Source organism: Delphinus delphis, chromosome 6 (genome assembly GCF_949987515.2).
Source record: "Delphinus delphis chromosome 6, mDelDel1.2, whole genome shotgun sequence".
Lineage (NCBI taxonomy): Eukaryota > Metazoa > Chordata > Mammalia > Artiodactyla > Delphinidae > Delphinus > Delphinus delphis.
Window position 1 is genome coordinate 24,033,775 of NC_082688.1, and position 23,011 is coordinate 24,056,785.

The 23,011-nt window shown below is 44.6% G+C and overlaps 1 protein-coding gene across 2 annotated transcripts in view; it reads left to right on the forward strand.

Annotated features, from left to right (window-relative positions):
- The window catches only part of EPB41L4B (erythrocyte membrane protein band 4.1 like 4B), a 143,663-nt gene that overhangs the window by 90,059 nt on the left and 30,593 nt on the right, over positions 1-23,011 (forward strand). For both annotated transcript variants that reach the window (XM_060014360.1, XM_060014359.1), the window contains exons 16-19: positions 12,109-12,323; positions 14,656-14,774; positions 20,032-20,157; positions 20,982-21,049. In XM_060014360.1, the coding sequence (XP_059870343.1) occupies positions 12,109-12,323; positions 14,656-14,774; positions 20,032-20,157; positions 20,982-21,049 (528 nt within the window). The remainder of the gene's footprint in view (positions 1-12,108; positions 12,324-14,655; positions 14,775-20,031; positions 20,158-20,981; positions 21,050-23,011) is intronic.

A 23,011-nucleotide genomic window follows, 5' to 3' on the forward strand; every position in this document is an offset into this window, starting at 1 on the left:
TTGCCGAGACCATCATGTATTGTTAAGAACAACTGGGGAATTCGTGACCAGAGTGAAGCTTTTATGAACTGACACTTGATAAATTACCTAGGGAGAGTTCAATTTTAATGCACTACACCATTCATCCAACAAATATTTACTCTGCTGCCTCACTGTGCCAGGTACTGTATAGATGCTGGGAATTGCTATTGAGGAAGACACCGTCTTTGGCTCCAGGCACCTAGTAAACTAATGAAAACAAGAGCTCCCAGTCTACTGTGGATTCAGATAGCACCTGTGCTAACACTAACTGGACAGTTCCGAGTTGATTGCCTGGAAAATGTTGAAAGAAATACAAATTGGGGAAAAAAAATTTCTGCCAGTTAGTAATCCATATAAAAGAGTAAATAATGCCAAAAAACGTAATTTTGACCTTTTCAGACAAGAGCAAAATGAGGTAGGGGCATCGTTTCTCTCTAGTCGCTTTAAAAAAAATAAAACCACTAAGTTAGTGTAAGAAATCATCCCAAATTAGTAGACCTAACATTCGTAATGTGTCACATTTCTAAGATGTTGCTGCAATTTTCTTCTCAAACCCATTATGAAAAAGGTACAGTTTTTCAATTATACTCTTACCGTCAGATAGTATGTTTGCGCTAAATTCAATAAGAACTTGTAGCAACACGTTGGTGTAATGCCTACTCTGTTTAGTCTCTGCTAAATTAAAATGGAAATGAGTGACAGGTATCCTGGAAACCAGGATGGGTAAATGCACCTTCTCCTGTCTCTCATCCGGACATGGCAGAGATCAAATTATTTCATTGATCTGTAGTTCCTGAGGTATAAATGCTTAATAAATGACTGTCTGAAAATGCAGTGTCTGGGCAGATAAGTGAAATCAGTTACCTAAGGTCATAGCTAAGGGGCAGCACAACCAAAGCTAAGTGCCAACCAGCATTCTTTTAATGTCATTATACTGCTGCTTTCACCATCCACGTGGCAAAGCAGTGTCTCTTGGCACTGAAGAGAGCACAGGGCTCTATAGTCAGGTTGCCTGGGTTCAAATTCCAGCTCTGCCATTTACTGGTTGTGTGTCTTTGGGAAAGTTAATTAGCCTCTCTGTTCCTGTTTCCTTATCTGTAAAATAAGGAGAGTAATAATTGTTCCTTCTTCAAATGTTGGAAGATTAAGTAAATTCGTAGATGGCATAGTGCTGGGCACTCAGAAGTGTTAGCACTTTTTTTTCTCCTCTGAGGGCATTAATGCACTAGTGTTCAGTCAGCAGGTATGATTCTGACTGACACCATCTGCTGTGATAACATGGTACTTGAGGGGATTCTGCTAAGAGAGTCCCAATCAAGAGTCACAGTTCCAGGCTAATGGGCTTAATTATGAACTAGTAATGATGCTTCCCAGCTTTATTTTTTTAAATTAATTAATTAATTTGTTTTTTGGCTGTGTTGGGTCATCATTGCTGTGCACGGGATTTCTCTAGTTGTGGTGAGCAGGGGCTACTCTGTTGCAGTGTGCGGGCTTCTCATTGCGGTGGCTTCTTTTGTTGCGGAGCATGGGCTCTAGGCACGCAGGCTTCAGTAGTTGTGGCACATGGGCTCAGTAGTTGTGGCGCATGGACTCTAGAGCACAGGCTCAGTAGTTGTGGCACATGGGCTCAGTAGTTGTGGCTTGCACGCTCTTGAACACAGGCTCAGTAGTTGTGGTGCGCGGGCTTAGTTGCTCCGCGACATGTGGGATCTTCCCAGGCCAGGGCTCGAACCCATGTCCCTTGCATTGGCAGGCAGATTCTTAACCACTGTGCCACCAGGGAAGCCCCTGCTTCCCAGCTTTTTCTGTCCTTGGCACCCATAGGAAATGTGTTGTTGTATAGCACACTGGGGTAAGCAGACAAGGGTGCTTGAGGCTCCCGGCGCCCCTGGTCCTGTCCCCTTGCTCCAGCAACTGAGAGAATGAACGGTTCATCCTACTTACCACCTTCTGAGGCCTATCAGTTGGGAAGCTTTACTGTGTGTCAGCAACTCCCTGATGCTTTAGTTCTGATTCGGAACATGGAGGTGTCCCCACTTAGGCTAAAAGTAAATTAGGTGCCAGTTTGCCCCAACCAGGCTCTTCTGGAAGGTGTTTAGAGAACTTACGTGCTGCTGTGTGGGCTGCACAGAAGCTCTTCTTGCCTCCAGGAAGCCTGCTATGAAGTTGAGACATGTGCCAGGATAGGTAAAAGAGTAACTGAGTACAGGCAGCACCTAAGGGTGAACTGAGCAATCCAGAGAAGATGCCAGACGACTTTGGACAGAGAGGATGTTCCCTGTGTCCTCCTAAGAGACTTCAAGCTGGCACATCACAAATGGGGGACTTCTTGGCCATCCAGACAGTGGAGTTCCGTTAAAAGCAGAGCATCTGTTGAGGCCTTGGCCTTTCTAGCTGATGATTTGGTTGCTTGGAAGGTAGAAGAAACACTGCCCTGCCGGTCAGCAAGGAAGACTGGGTTGGAAGTGTATAAGTGACAAGACCCTTGGAAGAAAATGACCCTGGTGTCTTAGAATCATTAATATGAAATGAGTGGAATTCAGGGTTTAATCTTCCATGTATTCTAATCTTTAGAAGATCAGATTTCAAAAATGTTAAACAAGGGTAGATCTAAAAGGGAATATTTTTCACATGGACTATGAATATATCAGATAGTCTGAAAGATGAAGGCATTCAGAGCCCACAATTTAAAACAGTATTTTAAAGAGAAGGAAGGTAGAACATATGACCAAAAACAAAGGGGCAGAGACCTTTTTTTTTTTTTTTCCTGCAGTACGCGGGCCTCTCACTGTTGTGGCCTCTCCCGTTGCGGAGCACAGGCTCCGGATGCGCAGGCTCCGGACGTGCAGGCTCAGCGGCCATGGCTTACGGGCCCAGCCACTCTGCGGCATGTGGGATCTTCCCGGACCGGGGCACGAACCCGCATCCCCTGCATCGGTAGGCGGACTCTCAACCACTGCACCACCAGGGAAGCCCAGAGACCTTTTTTTTTAAAAGGACTTCTGTAGGTGCATATTTTGGTCAGAGCAAAATGATGAACAATTTCATAGCAGAGCCATCTTGAGGATGGTATGTGAGATTAACAGGACAGAAGAAGAGCCGCTCAATTTCTGTTTTGTTTTTCTCTTTTTCAACAAGGAAGCCAGTCAGTATACTAACTGCAGAAAGGTGAAAAGAACAAAGAGAATGAAACTGAAGTCCAAGATAAGAGAGAGAGTAGTCAGGAAATATTTTGATGCTTTACAGTCAGTCTTCAGGTTGAGAAAAATGGCCTTGAAGAAAATTTGCATATGTCATTGCTGAGCCAGCACCAGCACACTTTGAAAAACTATGGAGTCTTGGGGAAATGCCAGAAGAATAGACAGGGAAATGTCATACAGATTCTTGAAAAATGAATTCTAAAACCTGGAGTGATAAGCTTGATGGTAATACCAAGAAAAGTTTGAGAACAGATTTTTTTTTAAGCACTTAGTAAAGTAGTGTTCACTTAGGAACAGAATGGATTTGTTCAGAGTAAGTCATGCTAATCTTTCAAGATTCTTCGTAGGCTAACAGTAGAAGGACTGTCTCTAACCTAATAAGTAGAATTTGTCACAAATCAACATTTAATTTAGATTGTAGATTTAAGATAATCTACATACTTCAGAAATAAGACAAAGATGATTGCTAATATTCAATATCATTCTAGAGGCCTTACCAATGCAATAAGCCAGGAAAACAAAATAAAGAATAAATGCTGGGAAGGAAGAAACAAAATTCATGCGATTATCCTAAAATACAAGTGAATTCCAATTAATAAGAGTTCAGCAAGGTGACCAGAGGTAGAAATACCTTAAAGTCAGTAGTTTCATGTATCTAGTAGTAAAAAAAATTAGAGAAAATGTAATAATTCGTGAGATCCCATTTTCAATTGTGACAAAACTGATATATGGATAGGAATAAAGTTAATAAGATATGTTCCATAACTTTATGGAAAAGTTAAAAATTCTGACTGAAGGACATTTAAGAAGATCTAAATAAATGGTGAGAAATACCTTATGAATGCATTCTCCCAAATTAATCCATTATATTTAATGCTGCAAATCATAATTCCAATGGGATTTTTTTGGTAGTAACTTGAATTGTAAAGTAATCTGGAAGACTGAGTGCATGATAATAGCCAAGAAAAAACAAAAGAAAAAGAAAAACGATGTGTGAAAGGAAACAGGATTTGTACTATCAGATATTAAAAAGCCCAAATATTAGCACAAAAGTAATTAAGACAGTCTGGTGCTGGTTTAGCAATAAATAAATAGTTCAATAAAAATATGAAGAATCCAGGGCTTCTCTGGTGGCACAGTGGTTAAGAATCCACCTGCCAATGCAGGGGACATGGGTTCAAGCCCTGGTCCGGGAAGATCCCACATGCCGCAGAGTAGGTAAGCCCGTGCGCCACACTACTGAGCTTATGCTCTAGAGCCCACGAGCCACAACTGCTGAGCCCATGTGCCTAGAGCCCATGCTCTGCAACAAAAGAAGCCACTGCAATGAGAAGACCGCGCACCGCAACGAAGAGTAGCCCCTGTTCACCACCAACTAGAGAAAGCCCGCGTGCAGCAACGAAGACCCAACGCAGCCAAAAATAAATAAATAAAAAATTTTAAAAATCATTAAAAAAAATATGAAGAATCCAGAAATAGATACAGGTAGATAATTGTGTATCAGTCATGGACAATCAGAACTGAAACCACTCTTGGCAGGTTTCTTACAGAGGGAATTTGATACAGGGAATTGATTGCATAAGGGATGAAGAACTAAGTAGCTAAAGTGACCAGTGAGGCAACCCAGAAATTAGCAACAGTAGAACCTGCTTATCACTCCTAGAGCTGGAGAGACAAAGAGACAAAGCAATATGGCAGTATTCCAGAGCCCAGGAGCTGGAGCCACAGGGAGTCAGTCTAGTGAAAGCTGAAGCCCCAGGGGACTCAACTACTGCCGAAAACATCCCCTGAGGTAGAAAGAGATGAGGGAGAAATACTTAGCTCCTTTTCCTACCCTCCAGTCTCTGTCAGTGCCTCCCATTGGTCAAACGTACATAGAAACCCAAGGGCAGGGAAACTGGGAAATGCATTTCCTTGGAAATACAGCAGGTCAGGGGCACTCAGGGAGGGTAAGGTAAAGGTAAGGAGAGAGGTGTCCAACCCAGCCTGGGGGGGAGCCAATAAAGAAGAATTTATTTAGATATTGTGAGGCAAAGGTCTCTTTTTTCCTGAAATGAAGAACCAGTTGTCTTAACATCACCCAAGGACATGAAAACATGTGATATGACAGTCTCTATCATTGGGAAGACAAGATGTGTACACAAAGATGTCTGAGGCAGTGGGGTTCTAAGGAGGTCTTGGGATTTTCCTGATGAGTGCATTTGCTGCCTTAAATAGAAGCCGAGGCAGATGGGAAGATGTAGCAGATGGACGGCACTTGGGGCACTTGGCAAGCAGAGAGGTGCGAGTCCTGGATTGTGTCCCAGACTCAGCCAGTTACTCACTGTGTGACCTGGTCACCTCATCCCCCAGTGGGTCCCCGTTTCCCCATATGCAAAGTGAGGAGGTTGGACTAGGGCCTTGTGTCTCAGCCCTGGCTGCACATTGGATTTAGAGATAGATGATGTAATTAGCCAGGGTAAGGGTTGTACACTGATAGTTTACAAAATCTCCCTTGGTTGATTTTTTAATCAGCTTTATTAAGATATAAATTAGATACCATGCAATTCGCCAATTCAGATTGTACAATTTAATAGTTTTAGCGTTTTCACAGAGCAGTACAGTCACTACAGTCTAATCTTAGAGTATTTTAACTTCTCCTAAAAGAGACCCCAAAGCCATTAGCGGTCACTTCCTATTTCTCCCCATCCTCCCCAGTCCTAGTTAACCACTAATCTACTTTCTATCTCTATGCATTTACCTATTCTGGACATTTCATATAAATGGAATTATGTTTTCAAGGTTTATTCATGTCATAGCATGGATCAATATTTCATTCCATGTTATAACTGAATAATATTCTGTTGTATGGCTATACCAGATTTTAGTTATCTGTTCATCAGTTGGTGGACATTTGGGTTGTTTCTACCTGTTGGCTCTTGTGAATAATGCTGCTGGGAATATTCATGTGCAAGTCTTTGTATGGACATGTTTTTATTTCTCCTGGGTATATACCTGGGAATGGACTTTCTGGGTCGTATGGTAACTCTATGCTTAACCTTTCTGAGAAACTGCCAGGCTGACTTCCAAAGCAGCTGTGCCATTTTACGTTCCCACCAGCAGTGCAGAGGGTTTCCTCTGGTGCTTTTCATATTCATCCAGAATTTAAAACCACCTAACTGGATGATATCTGAGTGGCCCTGTTTCTACAATGCTATGATTTTTTTTTTGATCCAAGATTAGATCCCCAGGGCTGCCCACAGAAGCCCACGTCTGCCCACAGAAGCCCACGTCACCCAGAACTTGGCTGAGCTGTAGAGTGTATGATTGGTTCCTCAGAGCACCCTGATAACCCCCAGCCTTAGTTTTAAGAGAAAGCCGTGTAAGTTCTGTGTTCCAGCTCAGGACCCTCCCCCATCCCTGCCCTGCGCAGATCATGGTTCTGGCGATGGATTCTGGAGGATTATTCTGAATAATCATACTGTTATTATACTAAATACTGTAACTATTATAATATAATAATTAATATAACAATGGTATAATCATATTATAATGATTATAATGTTATAATATTATAAACCTCAATAATTATCCCATTTTTCAGTATGGAACGCGTTTTGATTGAGTACCACATGTCTGGCCTGCTGGGATCCCAGAGTCAGGCAGGGGAGAGGCTCTGGTGGGATTAGGCAGGGCTGTAAAAGTCCCCCAGCCATGCATCTGCAGAGCCGTGTCCACCCCTAATGCAGTCAAGGACATCCCATAGGACACAGTCCCCCCGAGTAGGAACACTAACTTTTCTAGAGTTGGAAGTAGAATGGGAGTAGGGGCTTCCCCCAAGAGAAGGGAGGAGAAGAAACTAGATCTGGTTCAACTTCTCACTTCACATCTACGAACAGGGCACGTTACTCACCTTCACTAAGTCCCACTGTAAGAGGAGGTGGCAGCAGCTTCCTTGCAGGGTAACTGTAAAAGAAAAGCCTTAAAGCGCCTAGCACGTGCTAGGCACATAGCAGCCCCCTTCTTCCACACCAGATCCTTTCAACTGCCACCTCATGGAAGCAGGAGCTGATGTGTACATACCCCTCGTCCATCACCCTCTGAAAACCAGGACTTGTGACCTCCTTTCCAGAATGCCAGAAGCCTGGTGAATCTCAGTCTCTATTGATGGTGAGCACAGAGCTGGCCTCATCTCCTAAACCTTAGCCACTGGGCCCCGAGGCTTATGGGCTGCTGAGTGCTGCTGGACCCTCTGGGTGGGCTTGACCTTCTCTGAGGTCCCTGTGGACAGGACAGCTGCACAACCCCAGTGGATGCCATTTACATCATAGTTGATGTGAATATCACCTCCTGGAGTTCTGCAGGGAACAGTCCACGAGGCCAGGAACAGTGATTTCCTTAACAGACCCATAACCCCACACAGTGCCATAAGTTAGGATCTCCAGGATGGTCCTCCGTGTGTATGAGCTGAGAAAACACCCAGGTCATACCACGCCTGCTTATGAATCTTTGCTCTTCTAGAAACTTACTCTCAGAGATCCAGGCAGCTTCTCTGACCCTCTGTTTCTCTTCCCATTTGTCTCTTTCTCAGTCTTCCCCAAAAGTCATGGTAAAGTGAAAATCACATGTTATTAAATACAATTTATCACTCTCTGCACATATATTTATTTCCCTGTTTAACTTTTCACTCTGGGTTTCCTGGAAATAAAACACGCGCGCGCGCGCGCGCGCACACACACACACACACACACACACACACTTTTAACTTGGAAAGACAGGAAGGTACGTGAGACTACAGCTTCATTGCAGGTCTGCGGCAGACATCACTCATCAGTCACAGCACTCTTTCCTCCTGAGCTGGCACAACCTCAGAATCCTTTTTCGCCTTACGTTCCAAGCAGAGAGTGAGCATCAGTTGGAGATGGCATGGGAGATGATGTCTATTTACCAGTCCTCAGAAATTCTTGCTCAGAACTTTGCACCACTATGTACAGCCCTGAATGTACCCCAGATCTCTACTATAGGACATCTTGTTCCTTGGGTGTTCATTCTCACATTCAGTGAAACTCGTTGGAAGCTCAATCATAGTTTTCCCTCCTCCAAGCAGCCTTCACTCCCAGCATCCTTTTTTTCAATTAATGGCATGCCATTTGCCTGGTCCTCCAGGCTAAAAAATTCAAAAATTTCTGACCCCTCCATGTCTCTGTGTTCTCCCCTTCTCAAATCCTGCCAATACCCCCCATCCTGTCACTCTCTTCCTTTCAGTGTTTCTCTGGTTTGTCTCTGCTGCCTAGACCATTATAGTCCCCATTCAGACCTTTAATAGGCTGGCTGCAGTGTGGAAGGAGGGCAGGGTGGAAGATGAGCCTTGAGGTGTAAAGTGTCCCAGGCTGTAGGGAATTTTCTCTGTTCTGAGCTCCCAGTCTCTGTGCCTCCTTAGGACAGATATTATTTTCAACATATTTGAGACACAGGAAAATAATGCCCATGGATTTGCAGTTCACACCTTTGTCGTCACATCCCAGCTCCACAGCTTCCATTCATCCTTCCTCCCTCTCTCGCTGCTTCTTTCCTTTTCGCCCTCCCGCCTTCCATTCCTTCCTTTCATCATATATTTATGGAGCACTAATTATGAGCTAGTCAAAGTCTCTACATGTATACAATGGGATATTTAATGTAAAATAGCTAGCCCAGTGCCTGGGATAGAGCAAGTACTGGATAAATAGGTGGGGGAAAGGCTGACTCTCAGACCTGGAAGTGCACCAGAAATCACCTGACCCTGTCACGTCACAGAGGAGGAAACTGAGGCCCAGAGCAGCTGTCCGAGGTTCCTGCACAAAGGTGGGCAGAACTAAGACAAGAAGCCAGGCGTCTCGATGACAACTCGGTGCACGTTTTGCTGCCACCATTACTGCCTCCACGAGGGGGGTGGATACCCTTGGTTATGTTTCAGGTTGGAGAGGTGAAGCTGGACTCTGAACCCAGAAGCCAAAGTCACGCCTTCTTCCACATTCTTACGCACGCGCACAAACACACACACGATGTGAGACTGCCCTGAGCCAAGTCTCCAGAAGGCAGCCAGGGTGGACCAAAGACCCAGCTCACGGGACAACGTGGGGACAATGGTGCTGTTTCTTCCGGAAAGCATCCTGCATCTGCAGCAGAGGCCTCCTCCGTACCTCCTTCCCGCAGCGCCCACATGCCAGGCCTGCAAGCCCTGCCTGCCCTGCTTCAGAAACAGCTCAGAGGGCTGCTCTTCCGTCCAGTGAGTTTGTCTAGCCCCACCCCGTCACAGTCTCCTAATGAAGAGACTGGGGTGTCTGTCCTCCACGCAGCCCTCAACACGAACTTTCTAAAATGGAACTCCAGTCATGTCTCGCCTTTGCTTAAACCCTTTCCACTCCTCACTTCCGCTCCAGCCATCCTGCGCTTTCAACCATCATTCCTTTGCTCAGGCTGTTCCTTAGGCCTGTAATAGCCATTTCTACCTTTTCACTTGAAAGACATTCCACAAAACAAATGAACAAACAAAAAACAGTAACAAGGTAACACACCTTCACTGCTTTAGAGCATGTGAGTTATAAATGAGAGAAAATCAACCACATCAAACAAAAATAAATAAATAGAATTTATTGGACCTTGTAATTAAAAAGGTAAGTGGTAGAACCAGCCTCAGGCAGGGCTGGAACCAGGGGTTCAGATGATACCATTGGGGTGTTTTCTTTCTTTCCATCTAGCTTTACCCTCTGCTCGTCTTGTCTTCCTTTGTACATTGGCCACTTCCCACAGATACTCCTTTGTGTCCAGGGAATATGGTCATAAAGTAGCCTCAACTTACATCATCCTCATAGCCAGATCTGACTTATCTGTGTGTCACAGTAGATGCAGTGCCTTGGGCTCACAATACTTTTAGGGGCCCACAAAAATGGTTTCATTTCTTTGAAGTCAGAAGAAAAAAAATGAACTTTTAGTTGAGGAAAATGGTTTAATATCCGATAATATATTCATTTTTATACAAATGCAGTCATAAAATATAATTTTAAATTTTTTATGGAGAAGTGAAAGCCAAAGTGCTTAGGACCCACAAAAGTCACAATAAGGCCCTGTTTGACTCTAAAAAGGAAGAGAGACACTTTCTCTCCATTTCCATATGTTAAACCTATAGGAAACTCTGTCCCTGATTGGATCATATCCCAGAAAAAGTCACTCTACCTGGAAGGAGGGAAAAGTCTGATTGGCCCACTCTGAGGGGAAATATCAACCTCATACAAACACAAGAAGTGTGGTTTTCTGTAAGAAGAAGGATTCTGTTTCAAGAACGTCTACCAAAATTTGACTCTCTCCCAGTTGATCCCGCCCTTATGATTCCTTTCCCAACACCTTCACCAGCCCCAGAAAAACTAGTTGCCTTGACCTCTATGCTCACTTAGCGGCTTGTTCTAGGGTGATTGTAACTGACTGAAAGACAGAATTTCCTACGCTGAGGTGTGAGCTCCTTGAAGACAGAGTGAAGGAGTGGGCAGTAGAAATCTGGTCTATGGGAATGAGCAGAAAGAGGGGTTAGCTCTGCTTAGGGGTGTGAGGAGGAGACCTTTGATCTGGGTCTTAAAGGCTGGAAGTCTTCCTGGAGGAAGGGGTGTTTTAGCTGGGTTTAGGGATGAGGAAGGACTCCAGGGGACAGAAAGAGGTGAAAGGCACAAGGATGGGAAGGACTAGGGTGTAGAGAAGAATACAGCAGGAGATGAGCTGAAAAGAGAATGGGACAAGATCACAGGGGGGCCGTGAGTAAAGGAATTTGGATTTTTTCCACGGAGCGTCTACAGAGGGCTGAAATTGAGTGTAAAATGTTGCATCTTGGTGCCTTTTTCTGCAGAGAAGTTCCGTAGTTTTCTAGATTTCCAAAGGGTTCTCTATCTTAAAATGGTTAGGAATCACTAGTAACAGAGAGGTATTCCAGCTCCTGGAGTGAGGAGTGCCACACTCTAGAACGTAATCAGAACAGCTCTCTGGCTAGTGCTCTGTGGAGGATGGGCTGAAGGAGGAGTAGAGGCTGGGAGAGCTTTGGGAATCTGTTTCAAGAGCCTTAGGGCAGTAATAACCGGAGGAGCAGTTGGAATTAGAAGATGTCGTAGCAGTACCATTAATAGGTGCTTTCTGCCTGGTGGGGGTGATGGAGAGGAGGAGAAAATGATTCCAAGACTTCCAGTTTCTATCATGATCTTGTCGTAGGATGCTTAACAAATTAGTTTTTAATTTGATGATTGCCTTTGACTTCCTCCTCCCACTTAGACGATGTCTTTTTTTTTTTTTTTTTTTTGGCTACGTTGGGTCTTCATTGCTGCACACGAGCTTTCTCTAGTTGCAGCGAGTGGGGGCTACTCTTTGTTGCGGTGCGCGGGCTTCTCATTGCGGTGGCTTCTTTTGTTGTGGAGCACGGGCTCTAGGCACGCGGGCTTCAGCAGTTGTGGCACGTGGGCTCAGTAGTTGTGGCTCACGGGTTCTAGAGTGCAGGCTCAGTCGTTGTGGCGCACAGGCTTAGTTGCTCCGCGACATGTGGGATCTTCCTTGACCAGGGCTCGAACCCGTGTCCCCTGCATTGGCAGGCGGATTCTCCACCACTGCGCCACCAGGGAAGTCCCATGATGTCTTTTTAAAAACAGAAATTATTTCATTTGAAACTTAAGGATTTTTTTAAGGGTTAACATCTCTGATATATACAAATTTCCACTTTCTGCTTTTCCTTTGAGTGCAGTGTTGCCTTTGTGTCCTGTTCTACAATAACCCTGTGGATCTGTTTGTTGAACCTATTTCTCCTGGTTTTCAATGCTTGGAGAACATCTTTTAAAGTACGGACAGGAATATCAAGACTCTCTGCTTTTCTAAATCCTGACTTTTACACCCTCTGCAGCTACCCGCTCCCTTCCCCAGGGCTCAGCAGCGCAGACCGGCTGCCTTTTGGCCTCGAGGAGAATGGGGGCACACCGTTTGCCACCAAAGCTTCGGGAAGGCACCACCATCACCACCACCAGCACCAGCACCACACTAACTATGGCCTCTCGCTGACCCTGGAGAACAAGGAGGGGCCTTTGAGGTCCCCAAACTCCAGCAGTAAATCACTTACAAGTGAGTAGGAGTATAGGGGGCAGGGTGGGGGAGTGATGCTGCAGGGTGTGTGCGGCTTTCCTAGATGCTCAAGCCAGCCCCTTGCAGTGCAGCTCGGAACAGTGGTAATGTCTGTGCTGGGTTACCAGGTCTGGGCAAGAGCTGACAAGAGCCTTGTGCATTAGGCAGGGGCCACTTAAAAATTATGATTTACCAGCAAACTGATTTCGTTACAAGAGAGCAAATGTCTCTCCACCTCATTTCATGCCGGTTCTCTGCTTCTGCCATATGCAGCACTGGCTCAAGCAATGGAACAGGGACACACGGAAGTGAGGTGGCTGGAATCTCTCATTCCCAACCACAAGAAAGCCCATTCTGTCCCATTTCTGGCATCCCACTTTTCTGAGAGCAAGGTGTCAAGTAGATCTAGTGCATACTGTTAAAGGTCCCAGCTAGAGAAATTACGGAAATGGAGAGTAAGCAAATTAGAAACGTTTCTAGCAACTTGCCAGAGCAATTTTATATGTGTTAAAACTAATTAAAAATGTGGGCTTGGATTTTGTATGACTGTTCTTTTCTTTTTCTAGAAAATCACTTTTATTATATTTTACCAAAGAATTGGTCTGTGATAGGAGGTGGGGGAAGAACTTGTTCTTTATCACATATGGTTTGAAAAAGTGCCAAGGTAGAGGCAAGAGTCAAGAGGCTTCGATTCTAGTTCTCACTGTTGAGCCAAGTCCCCACTTGGATCCTTGGTTTCCTCGTCTATGGAATGTGGTGGAGGGTGTTGAGAAGATGACCAAGGAGTCTTCCAGGTCTGATATTTCATAAGTCTGTGGGCTGGTGAAGAGGATGAGCCATTGAGCCTTTACCTGTAGATCACAGGTAGCATTCTGGGTTGGTGGAGCTAGAAATGGGAACTCATCATCCACTTGGTGTTGAAAAATCAGTCCCTCATCACTATCCGCACTGCCCCGGCCCTGGGCCAGGCCTCATCCTTTTGTATCTGGACAGCTATAACAGGCCTCTACGGGCACCTCCTCCAGTGGAGTCTCCAAATTGCAGCTGCTAAAGCGAGAGCACTCACCAAAGAGCTCTGACCAAATGTCTTAAGACCTTTCCATGGTACTTCACTGTCCTGGGATAAAGCCAGCACTTCTGAGCATGGCCACACACAGACCTTCACAGCCTGGCCCCTGCCAAGGTCTCCAGCCTTCCCCCACACTCCTCAGTACACTCTAGCTACGTGGAACTCCTCTCCTCTCATGAAACACTGTGCCACGTCCCAGCTCTGTTATTTGCACCTGCTGTTCCCTCTGCCTGGAATGCTTTTCTCCACCCTAATGAACTCCTACACATCCTTCAGGAACCAGCTCAAAGGTTGTCAGTGAAACTTTCTCTTTACACCCCTCCCCAATTTGTGGCTTTGGAGTGCCCTCCCTCTTGCTCTATATAATTAAATAAATCTTTGGTTGCTCTTATTGGGGGTATCTGCACAGGCATCTGTCTCCCCCACTGGGCTAGAATTATATCTCATTCATCTCTTTATTCTAGCTTCCCAGATCCCAATTGCTATGAGTACTTGGCACAAACTTTAATACGTAATGAATATTGAATATTTAATGTATTAATGGATAAAAACAAGCTAGTGGGAGGAGTGGTGGTGAACTAATCCAACTTTCAGAAATCAAAATCAGTGAATTTGATTTTAGAAGCATAACATGGTTTTTTGTTTTTGTTTTTGTTTTTGTTTTTTTGCGGTACGCGGGCCTCTCACTGTTGTGGCCTCTCCCGTTGCGGAGCAACAGGCTCCGGACGCGCAGGCTCAGTGGCCATGGCTCACGGGCACAGCCGCTCTGCGGCATGTGGGATCTTCCTGGACCGGGGCACGAACCTGCATCCCCTGCATTGGCAGGCGGACTCTCAACCACTGCGCCACCAGGGAAGCCCATAGCATGGTTTTTAAGGGCACATTCATCTGTCTGTTAGCCTGAACACTAATCTTTCCCATTTGCATAGTGCTTTTCCATTAATAAAGCATTGGCACATGAATTACCTCACTTAATATTCACAGCAGCCCTGCAAGGTAAGTAATTTTATTTTCATTTGAAAATGGCTGAGAGGCTCAGAGAGGTAAAGTAACCTACCCAGGGCCACTGCTCATATTTGGGAGAGTTAGGCCTTGACACCTCGACCTTAAATGTTCTCACATCCCATCTGCTAGTGCATTCTCGAGAGGTTCAAGCTGCCAGAGGAGAAGCCAGACAGAAAGGCACTGGGAGTCAGGCTCTGGCAAGCATCTTTTATCACCTATATCTCTCTGCCCTTTCAACCTTTCCTTATTCACTTGCAGAACTGAGTCCAGGAACACCTGCCCTGTTCAGCGAAGCCGCTGCCCATCTAAAGAAGCTGGAACTGGAAACTGTGAAGGCTGCTGGACCCTGGCCTGCTCTGCACATCAACATAAATAAGGTGCCAAGGACTGGAGCTGGGCAATGAGCATGGACCTGGGGTTCACTCATACCTCTCATTATTACCCTGCCTGCCTCCTAAACTATGTGCCTTTGTCTTGGAGGGATTTCTACTCAATCTTTTTCTGCTCAGCATGTCTCTTAGGAGCAGAAATTCACTTACATTCTTTTGGGGTGGATTACAGCACTAGGGGCTGCCCCCAGTGCTGAGGCCCAACAGGCTGGATCTGTTAGTGGTCTCTCCATCCTTCTAACTGAAAGTTCCATGAGAGAAGCATCCACATTTACCTCTTTCCGTTTTTACCCCTCTGTATTAGTCTGCATTGGCTACTATAGCAAATTACCATAGACCCGGTGGCTGAAACAACAGATATTTATTTCTCACTGATCTGGAGGCTGGGAAGTCTAAGATCAAGGTGCCAGATGACTTGGTTCCCTGGTGAGAGCTCTCCTCCTGTCTTGGAGCTGGTCCCCTTCTCACTGTGTTTTCACTTGCCAGAAGAGAGGGATCTTTCTTTCTTCCTCTTCGTAGAAAGCCACTAATCCCATCATGAGGGCCCCACCCTCATGACTTCATCTAAATCTAATTACTTCTCAAAGGCCCTGTGCCAAATACCATCACAATGGTGGTTAGGGTTTCGACATATAAATTTGGAGAGAACACAGTTCAGTCCATAGCACCCTCTATCTCACTCAGACAGTACCTGGCACATCGTAGATGTTCAGTAACTGTTTGCTAATGGAAGGAAGGGAGGGATGAAAGTAGGGAGGGCAGGCGGAGGAAGGGACAGGGCAGAAACCAAGCTCTCTTTTGGCTAGACCTGTTCTTATATCCAAATGGGTAGCCTTATAAAAGCCAAGTTTTATCTTAGAACTGTAGAAAGCTAGTGCTGAATTCAATCTGTCATTTAGTTCAGCCTTTTCAACGTCTGAGACCAGAGGAAAGGTAATGGCTTTCCCAAGGTCACAGAGCAGTGGTGAAGCCTTGGGCTCCCGACTCCTGGTCCAGTGCCCTTTGCACTCCAACATGCTTCTTCATTTTCTACACCAGGATTTCTCAGCATAGGCCCTAGTGGCATATTGGCCTGATAATGTTGTGTGGGGGGCTCACCTGTGCATTGTAGGATGTTTTACAGCACCCCTGGCCTCTCCCCACTCGATGCTAGTAGAACCCCCATCCAGGTGTGACAACTAAAATTGTCTCCGGACATTGCCAAATGTCCCCTGAAGGGCAGAATTGCCCCTGGTCGAGATCCACTGTTGCACACATATTTTAATTTTTAAAATCCCCATAGGAATAGTATTCTTTACTCATGGGTCATTTTTTTCCACCCTAATGCTTAGCTTTGCCCCTTTATAAGAGGGAATAGGAGGAATTTGGGAGATCTGGCCTGGAAAGCTCCCCCTCCTTACCTGCACTGGTGAACGTGGGAAGGTTATACCTCCTATCGGGGCTGTTCCTCCACCCCAGACATCCCTCTAGCCTGCACTACACTTCCAGCATTTCTCAGAAGACCCTCCACTCCCTTGCAATCCCACACCCCAGTGGGGCAGCCTAAAGTCCCTCTGATCACTAAAGGGCCCCAACTTCAGGACACCCTGTTCACCCACTTTTTCTTTGATACTACCCTCCCTGATAGCCAGCTGGAAAAAAATTCCTCCTGCAGGATGGCACTTATATTCTTTCAGTCAATAAATCTTTATTGAGCAGGCCTCTGCCAGGTGTTGGGAGTCAGCCTGATGGATTGTGTGCCCCTGGATTTGTCTTCTCTCTCTTAGTATCCTGACTGTCAACTTTTCTTCTGCAGCCCACACAATAAATTGTTTTAACAAGAACTTACCTGGAGTTTGGCAAAATCCAAAAATATTTTGCAGGGAAGTATAGCATACAGTAGCAGAGAACTCACAAGCTCCAGGTAATTAGTAGTTGCACGAATATTGGTGGGACATCACCAATAATGGCTTGCTCTGGGTTAAGATGTAGCTGAGACAGCTGTGAGTTACTGAGCATTTCCCTGGCGCTCAAGCAACAATACCCCTCTTTTCTCCTCCGCTTGAAGAAATGCATCAGTGAGCAAGTAGGCTAGAGTGATGTCAGATAACCTTGACTTTGTCCTAATGCATAAGCAAAGTATATTACTTCATACTATGATTCTTTTTTTTTTTTTTTTGTGGTGTGCGGGCCTCTCACTGTGTGGCCTCTCCCATTGCGGAGCACAGGCTCCGGACGCGCAGGCTCAGTGGCCATGGCTCACGGGCCCAGCCGCTTCGCGGCATGTAGGATCCTCCCGGACCGGGGCACGAACCCGTGTCCCCTGCATCGGCAGGCGGACTCTCAACCACTGCGCCACCAGGGAAGCCCCATACTATGATTCTTTATCATTAATAAAACAATCCTCACAACTCATCATGATACCACAATTGGGAACCAATGGTTTTGATGGCTTTTAAGGTTTTTTGCGGTCTGAAGAATCCTCTGATTTGTCTAAGGTTTGGATATGTTAATGGTGAGAAGACGTTTGGTTGCCCAATTCCAAAAGCGTACCCAAAATTATCACAGGAATTTAAATCTCATCAGATTTCAAATGTGTAAACAGTTTGTATCAACAAGTGAAAACTGCATCTGATCATTTCTTTATCCCCAAATGACATCCTCAAACAGAAGACCATTTCCAATTATAATAGTATCAAAGCCCAATTATCATTCATTTGTATGTTTTGAAATCTGTTTTTCCATATTGAACGATAAAGCCTCTTTTCTCAATTCAAATTGAATGTAAAATACAAAATATGGCCATGCAAAAGAGAGAAAGCACAGCATTCTGGGTGCCGTCCTCCAGGCTGTAATTATGGTCTTGTTGTAATCCACATGTTTATCCCTCATAGAGATGCCTTTGTTGCAAACATATTCATGTAATAACACTCGGATTTTCCAAAATTTATATTGGTCTTCACCTGAGTCAAGTTATAGAGCTGAAAGGTAGCTCCTTCTTTTCAGAACAAGCCAGCTTGAATTTATATCCAAAAAGCAGTTTAGAATTAATAAATTCAAGGGGAAAATCAATGCTAAATTCTCACTCTTATTTTAGCAGCATTCAATTTTTTTTTTTTAAAGTAGGTCTTCGGTCATTACTGTCAGTATAACCATATCCCCTGAAGCAATTGTCAAAAATCTCAAATGGGCTTTAGGACCAGTTCAATTCTTGTATTCCGGCATATCATTCCAAAAAATTAGATCTAATTAAAAAATTAACTCATCATACACCAGTGAAAACACCCATGCTAGTATTATCTCTTACATATCTTTTCAACAATTATCTTAATGTAACAGGATTTACATGTACAAGATAAATTCTACTAAAACTATACTGTAACTAATAAACAAGTTACTGTTTTGTTTCAGAGAACGCTACGTCTCTTAGGATCCTGACTCCATTCAAAACAGTCTATTGTCTTTATACTCAGCTTGATCTTAGGACCATTAGTGTCCTCATATCCGATGCTCTCTTTGTAGTTATGTATTGTTTTCTAACCAAAGATTCTAATGTGAGAGTGCCATTCATATCCTTTTTTCCCATGTGATTGTCATGATAACCTTATGAAGAAAGAAACAGCCTCAGAGAGGTTAAGGGGTGCCAGTGTGGCTGGTGGGCAGGGGCTCTAGCTTCGGAGTCACCCAGTCTGGGTGTGAATCTTGGCTCTTCTGTGTACTTCCTGTGTGACCTTGGGCAAGTGACTTGCCATCTCTCTGCTTTGTTTTTCTCATCTATAAAATGGGGATGGTGATAGTATCTACCTTCAAATGGGATGGTTAAATGAGAGGATTCAATGAGATGTGCATATGAAATCCGCCCCCCGCCCGCCCCTTACCCTCCTTGTCCTTCATCTCCATCACCACCACCATCATCATCATCTTGTTTATGGTGCTAGTAAGGGAAAGAGCGGAGATTCAAATCCAGGTCTTCTGTCTCTGCTTATCTTACTGTTTTGTGAAATTTCTGGGTTCAGCTTGTTCTACCACATTCCCTCCATATGTTTGGAGGTCCTGCTGGGAAACTGCATTCTCGGCCCTCTTTTCTTTATTCAATGATGTCAACCAGCCAGTTGCCCTATGCTTCCTCTGGAGCTTTCATAAAACCCCTACTATGTGTATCCAGGTGCTCAATAGGACTTTTGAATTAGTGAATTAGATTAATTTTGGAAATGGCAGAATTGGAGGCCTTTAGAACATTTTGTTCTTGCCCTGGTACATTGTGGCTAATGTGCCGTATTAAGTCACTAAATTGACTTTTAGAAATCATATGGTCTTGTATCTTTCTTATTAAACACATATCTTCCAATAATAACCATATATTATTATAATCGTCTTCAGTAGACATGTATTAAGCACGTGCTGTGTGCCGAGCACCATATTAGCGCTGGGATACACAATGGCCACAATAGGCATGCTTAACAATATGACATTATTTCCCAGAGTATGATGTGTGTACCCTCAGAGACGATTTCAGGTTCTATACATGGATGAGTATTTTTTAATAGTTACATAATTATCATAATTTATGTCATAATAAATATAATAGCCACCAAGTCTATGATGTCAAAGATACTATTGCTTAGGACACACTTAAAATTGGTGGTCCCAGCGTAATCCACCTTAACCGGATTGTACGAATTATAGGTACATGTTTAGTTAATACATGAGAAATGGCAAAAATAGCAAAGGTGGTACCAGATTATTGAAGTCTGAGACACTCTAAAATGAGGCAACATAGATACAAATTTCTCATTGAGAATCACAATTTTCAGCAAGATTATTGTAAAAATACCAATTAGTATTTTGTACTCTTTCCCTTAACCCAGCAAGTCACAGAATTGGGTCTTTATATGTAAGAAGTAGCAGTTATGGGGGAAATAGCACTGCAGCTGGGTGTAGGAAACTCGGAGCTTGAGTCCTGGCTTTACCTGCATGAATACTGGAAGAGTCTCTTCTCTTTGGACCTTCCCCATCTTCTGACTCATGGGCTTCCTAATACAACCTCTCCCTGCTTCACGTGAGAATGAGAGGATTGAGAGGATGTGCTTGTGAATCCTTTGCAAATAGTAAAAGCACTGGTACAAACATAAGGAGTTAGTGACACACTTTTCTGTATGTTTATGTCTTTGGGTTATTTGCAGTGATGATTGATGGGAAAGATTAATGTACGTGTTTTCTTAGTTCTTTGTTTACAGTCTGTTGCGTGTATTTTGGTTCATCTCAGGCTGAAGAAAAAAAGGTTTCTGAGAAGACTCTTCAGACCCCACTTTTGCCTTCCCCCGTGGCTGATCACGTTAAGTGTAACATTTTAAAAGCCCAGCTGGAGAATGCTTCCCGAGCGAGCGCCCAGGTGCGTACCATGCATGCAAGCCTTTGATTTCACGTTGCGGGATTTCCTCTGTGCCACGTAGAAGAAAGAGGCATTCTAGGACTGAGACGCTGTGTCAGTCAGGGTGCAGCCAGGAGATAGGAACCACACCTGTTATGTGCACCGAGTTTTTAATATAAAGAGTTATTAACTGGTATAGCTATAACTGGGTAAGTGAAAGGGCCAGCTCTGTACGCTGTGGTGGGTCTGAGGACCACAGGCTGCTGCATCTCCTGTTGACCTCCAGTGTGTGTTCAGCTGGCCTGGCTGGCTGAGTGGGTGTCCTTTTCTTCCCCACCATTCTTTATGGGACTCGCCAGAGGGAAGAGGACAAGGCTTCTATCAAAATCCTATGACATAATTCCTCCCAGGCTCGGTACACTGATGTGAAAGGACAGCTTCTAAACTCTTTTGTCAGCTGTAAGTGCTGTGTGAGCATAGAGCTGCTTATTATTCCTGATCTAAAATGTGAAGTGGGGGATTAAACTGTGGGTTTGGTTTTTCTCACACCATCCTCTTCTCATTCCATCAGGAGCTGGCACGTAGCAGGTGCTCAATATGAGTGTGAATGCAAGCATTGATTTTATTTGAATGATTACGTGTTAATCCCTGCGATGGGGAATGACTCAAGAAAACATTTTTTGTTAAATAAACACCGGAAAATTTTGTTATTGACTGAGTACTTGATGATCTACCTCTTTGATACACCTTCACATCTCTGTAATCCTTTGAATGTAGGAGACTTGGAAACATTTTTGCATGCCAAGATGTCCAGTTTTGACGAACCTTCCTGTTTTCTTTAACAGGTTGGAAAAGAGGAATCAACGTTTGTAAATATCAATAAGAAATCCAGTCTTCAGGACGCTAACGTAAGGTCTGTTGCTTCTTGTTTGAATGGGGAAACAATAGTACCTTCAGCATTATCCTCAAAACATTACTCATGAGGGCATTTGCTAATAAAATAAAGAGGAAAAAGAAAACAGAGAGAATGTGAGCCTGAAGCAAGAGAAGAGGACTGTCATAAACAACTTCCTTTATGCCTCAGAAATGCCACTTATTCTGTTTTAATATTTCTACCTGATGTACCAAAAAAGAAATCACTTTTGAGATGCTTCTCAGGCATGTAGATCTGACCTTGTCATTCCCCTGCTTAAAGTCGCGGTGGAGTCCGAACTCCTTAACAGAGCATAGGGTGACCTTTATGACCTGGCTTCTGCTCCCTGTCCCAGCTCAGTTCATCCCTCTTCCCGTGGTCCATTCACACACTCCTTATCTGAGCTCCTTGAAGTACTAGAACCACAAATGTTCTTTAAAGCCTCCAGGCTACCACCAACCCAAACCCAGAGGAAAACCTCCCTTTCCTGATCTCATAGAAAGCAGACACTCTTCCCCTCCCAGCCCAAGTGAGTAACAACCTGTAGATCATGGCAGCCCCATTGACGCCTTGGCAGCCTGCTAACATTGGTGGGGGTCTCCCTAGGATAGAGTTTCCTAAAATGGGTCCAAGGAGCACTGCAACCATATTTTGTTAAAACCAAAGACTCAGGTCCTACTCCAGACCCTTCAGATCCTTTGGTGGAAGACGGGGTGGGTGTTGTTGGGGGGGGAGGGGGGAGGGGGGGAAGGGAGCGTGGTTGTGGTAGGGGAGGCTAGGAATAAGAATTTCAAAAACACCCAAGGTGACATAGGAACCACTACCCTGGGGAATACTTGATGCTAAAAATAAAGCCTAATATTTCTCTATGTCATCTCATGATGCCTGGCCCATGTTCTTGGTATAAATTTGTCTTCCTCCAGAGACCCATACCCAGCTGCCTCTTGGACTTTTCAAAACCTTAATTCATCTCTTCCCACCCTACCCTACTGTCCCTTCACCAGTTTTCCTATCTTGGTCAGTGGCATCGTTACCTACCTGTGATCCAGACCTGAGGCCGGGGAGTCCTTGACCGTTACCTACCTCATGCCCTCATCTAATTAGTCACCAAGTCCTGCCAATTTGACTTTCATATTATCACCCACATCCATCCTCTCCTCTTCAGGACCCTCTTCCCGGCCTACCCCCGGGCCTCACCATTTCTCATCCTGGATAACCACTACTGCAGTCTTCTAAGATGCTCCCAACTGGCCTGCTCTCACCAGCATCCTTTGATGCTCTAAGGGCCTTTCTAAAATGCAAGTCTGACCTTGCCACTCCCTTGCCTAAAACCTTCAGTGACTGCCTTTGCCTTCAGCGTAAACAGCTCATCCTGAGGTGCCTCAGGCCCTGGCCTCTGCTTTCCCCTCTAGTCACAATCCCCTGCTCTTCCAATGGGACCTTACCCATCAGCAGTTCCGGGTCTCCACTCTGTCTCCCACCTTGGAAGTCTTACCTCCATCTGGTTGAGTGTAAATCCCTCCTTGAAGCTTTCCAGACACCAACCATTTCACCCAAGCAAAGTTATGTGCTCCCCTATGTGTTCTTCCAGGGACCACGTTCTGTTGACTCTGGGGTCCCAACTTGAGGAAATCATGAACCTAAAGTATGTTGACTCCAATTTCGTATTTGCTCATTCACATGTTTCTTTAACAAACATTTCCTGGGCACTGGCCACCTACCTATCGCCATATTAGGCATTGAATAGAAGGGAAGATGGAGGTCCAGAAGTGTTAACTGACTTGCTAGAGGTCCCTTGCTGAGAACCTCAATTTGTTTTGTTGCCTGTTGGTCCCCGAAGGTAATTTCTGGTGTTTTAAGTGAAATCAGTCACGTACAAAAATGTGTAAAAGCTTTACCTTAAAATCACTGGTTTTGAGTAAGCCCATTGGTTATCTGGCATATTTTCTTGAGGAAATATAA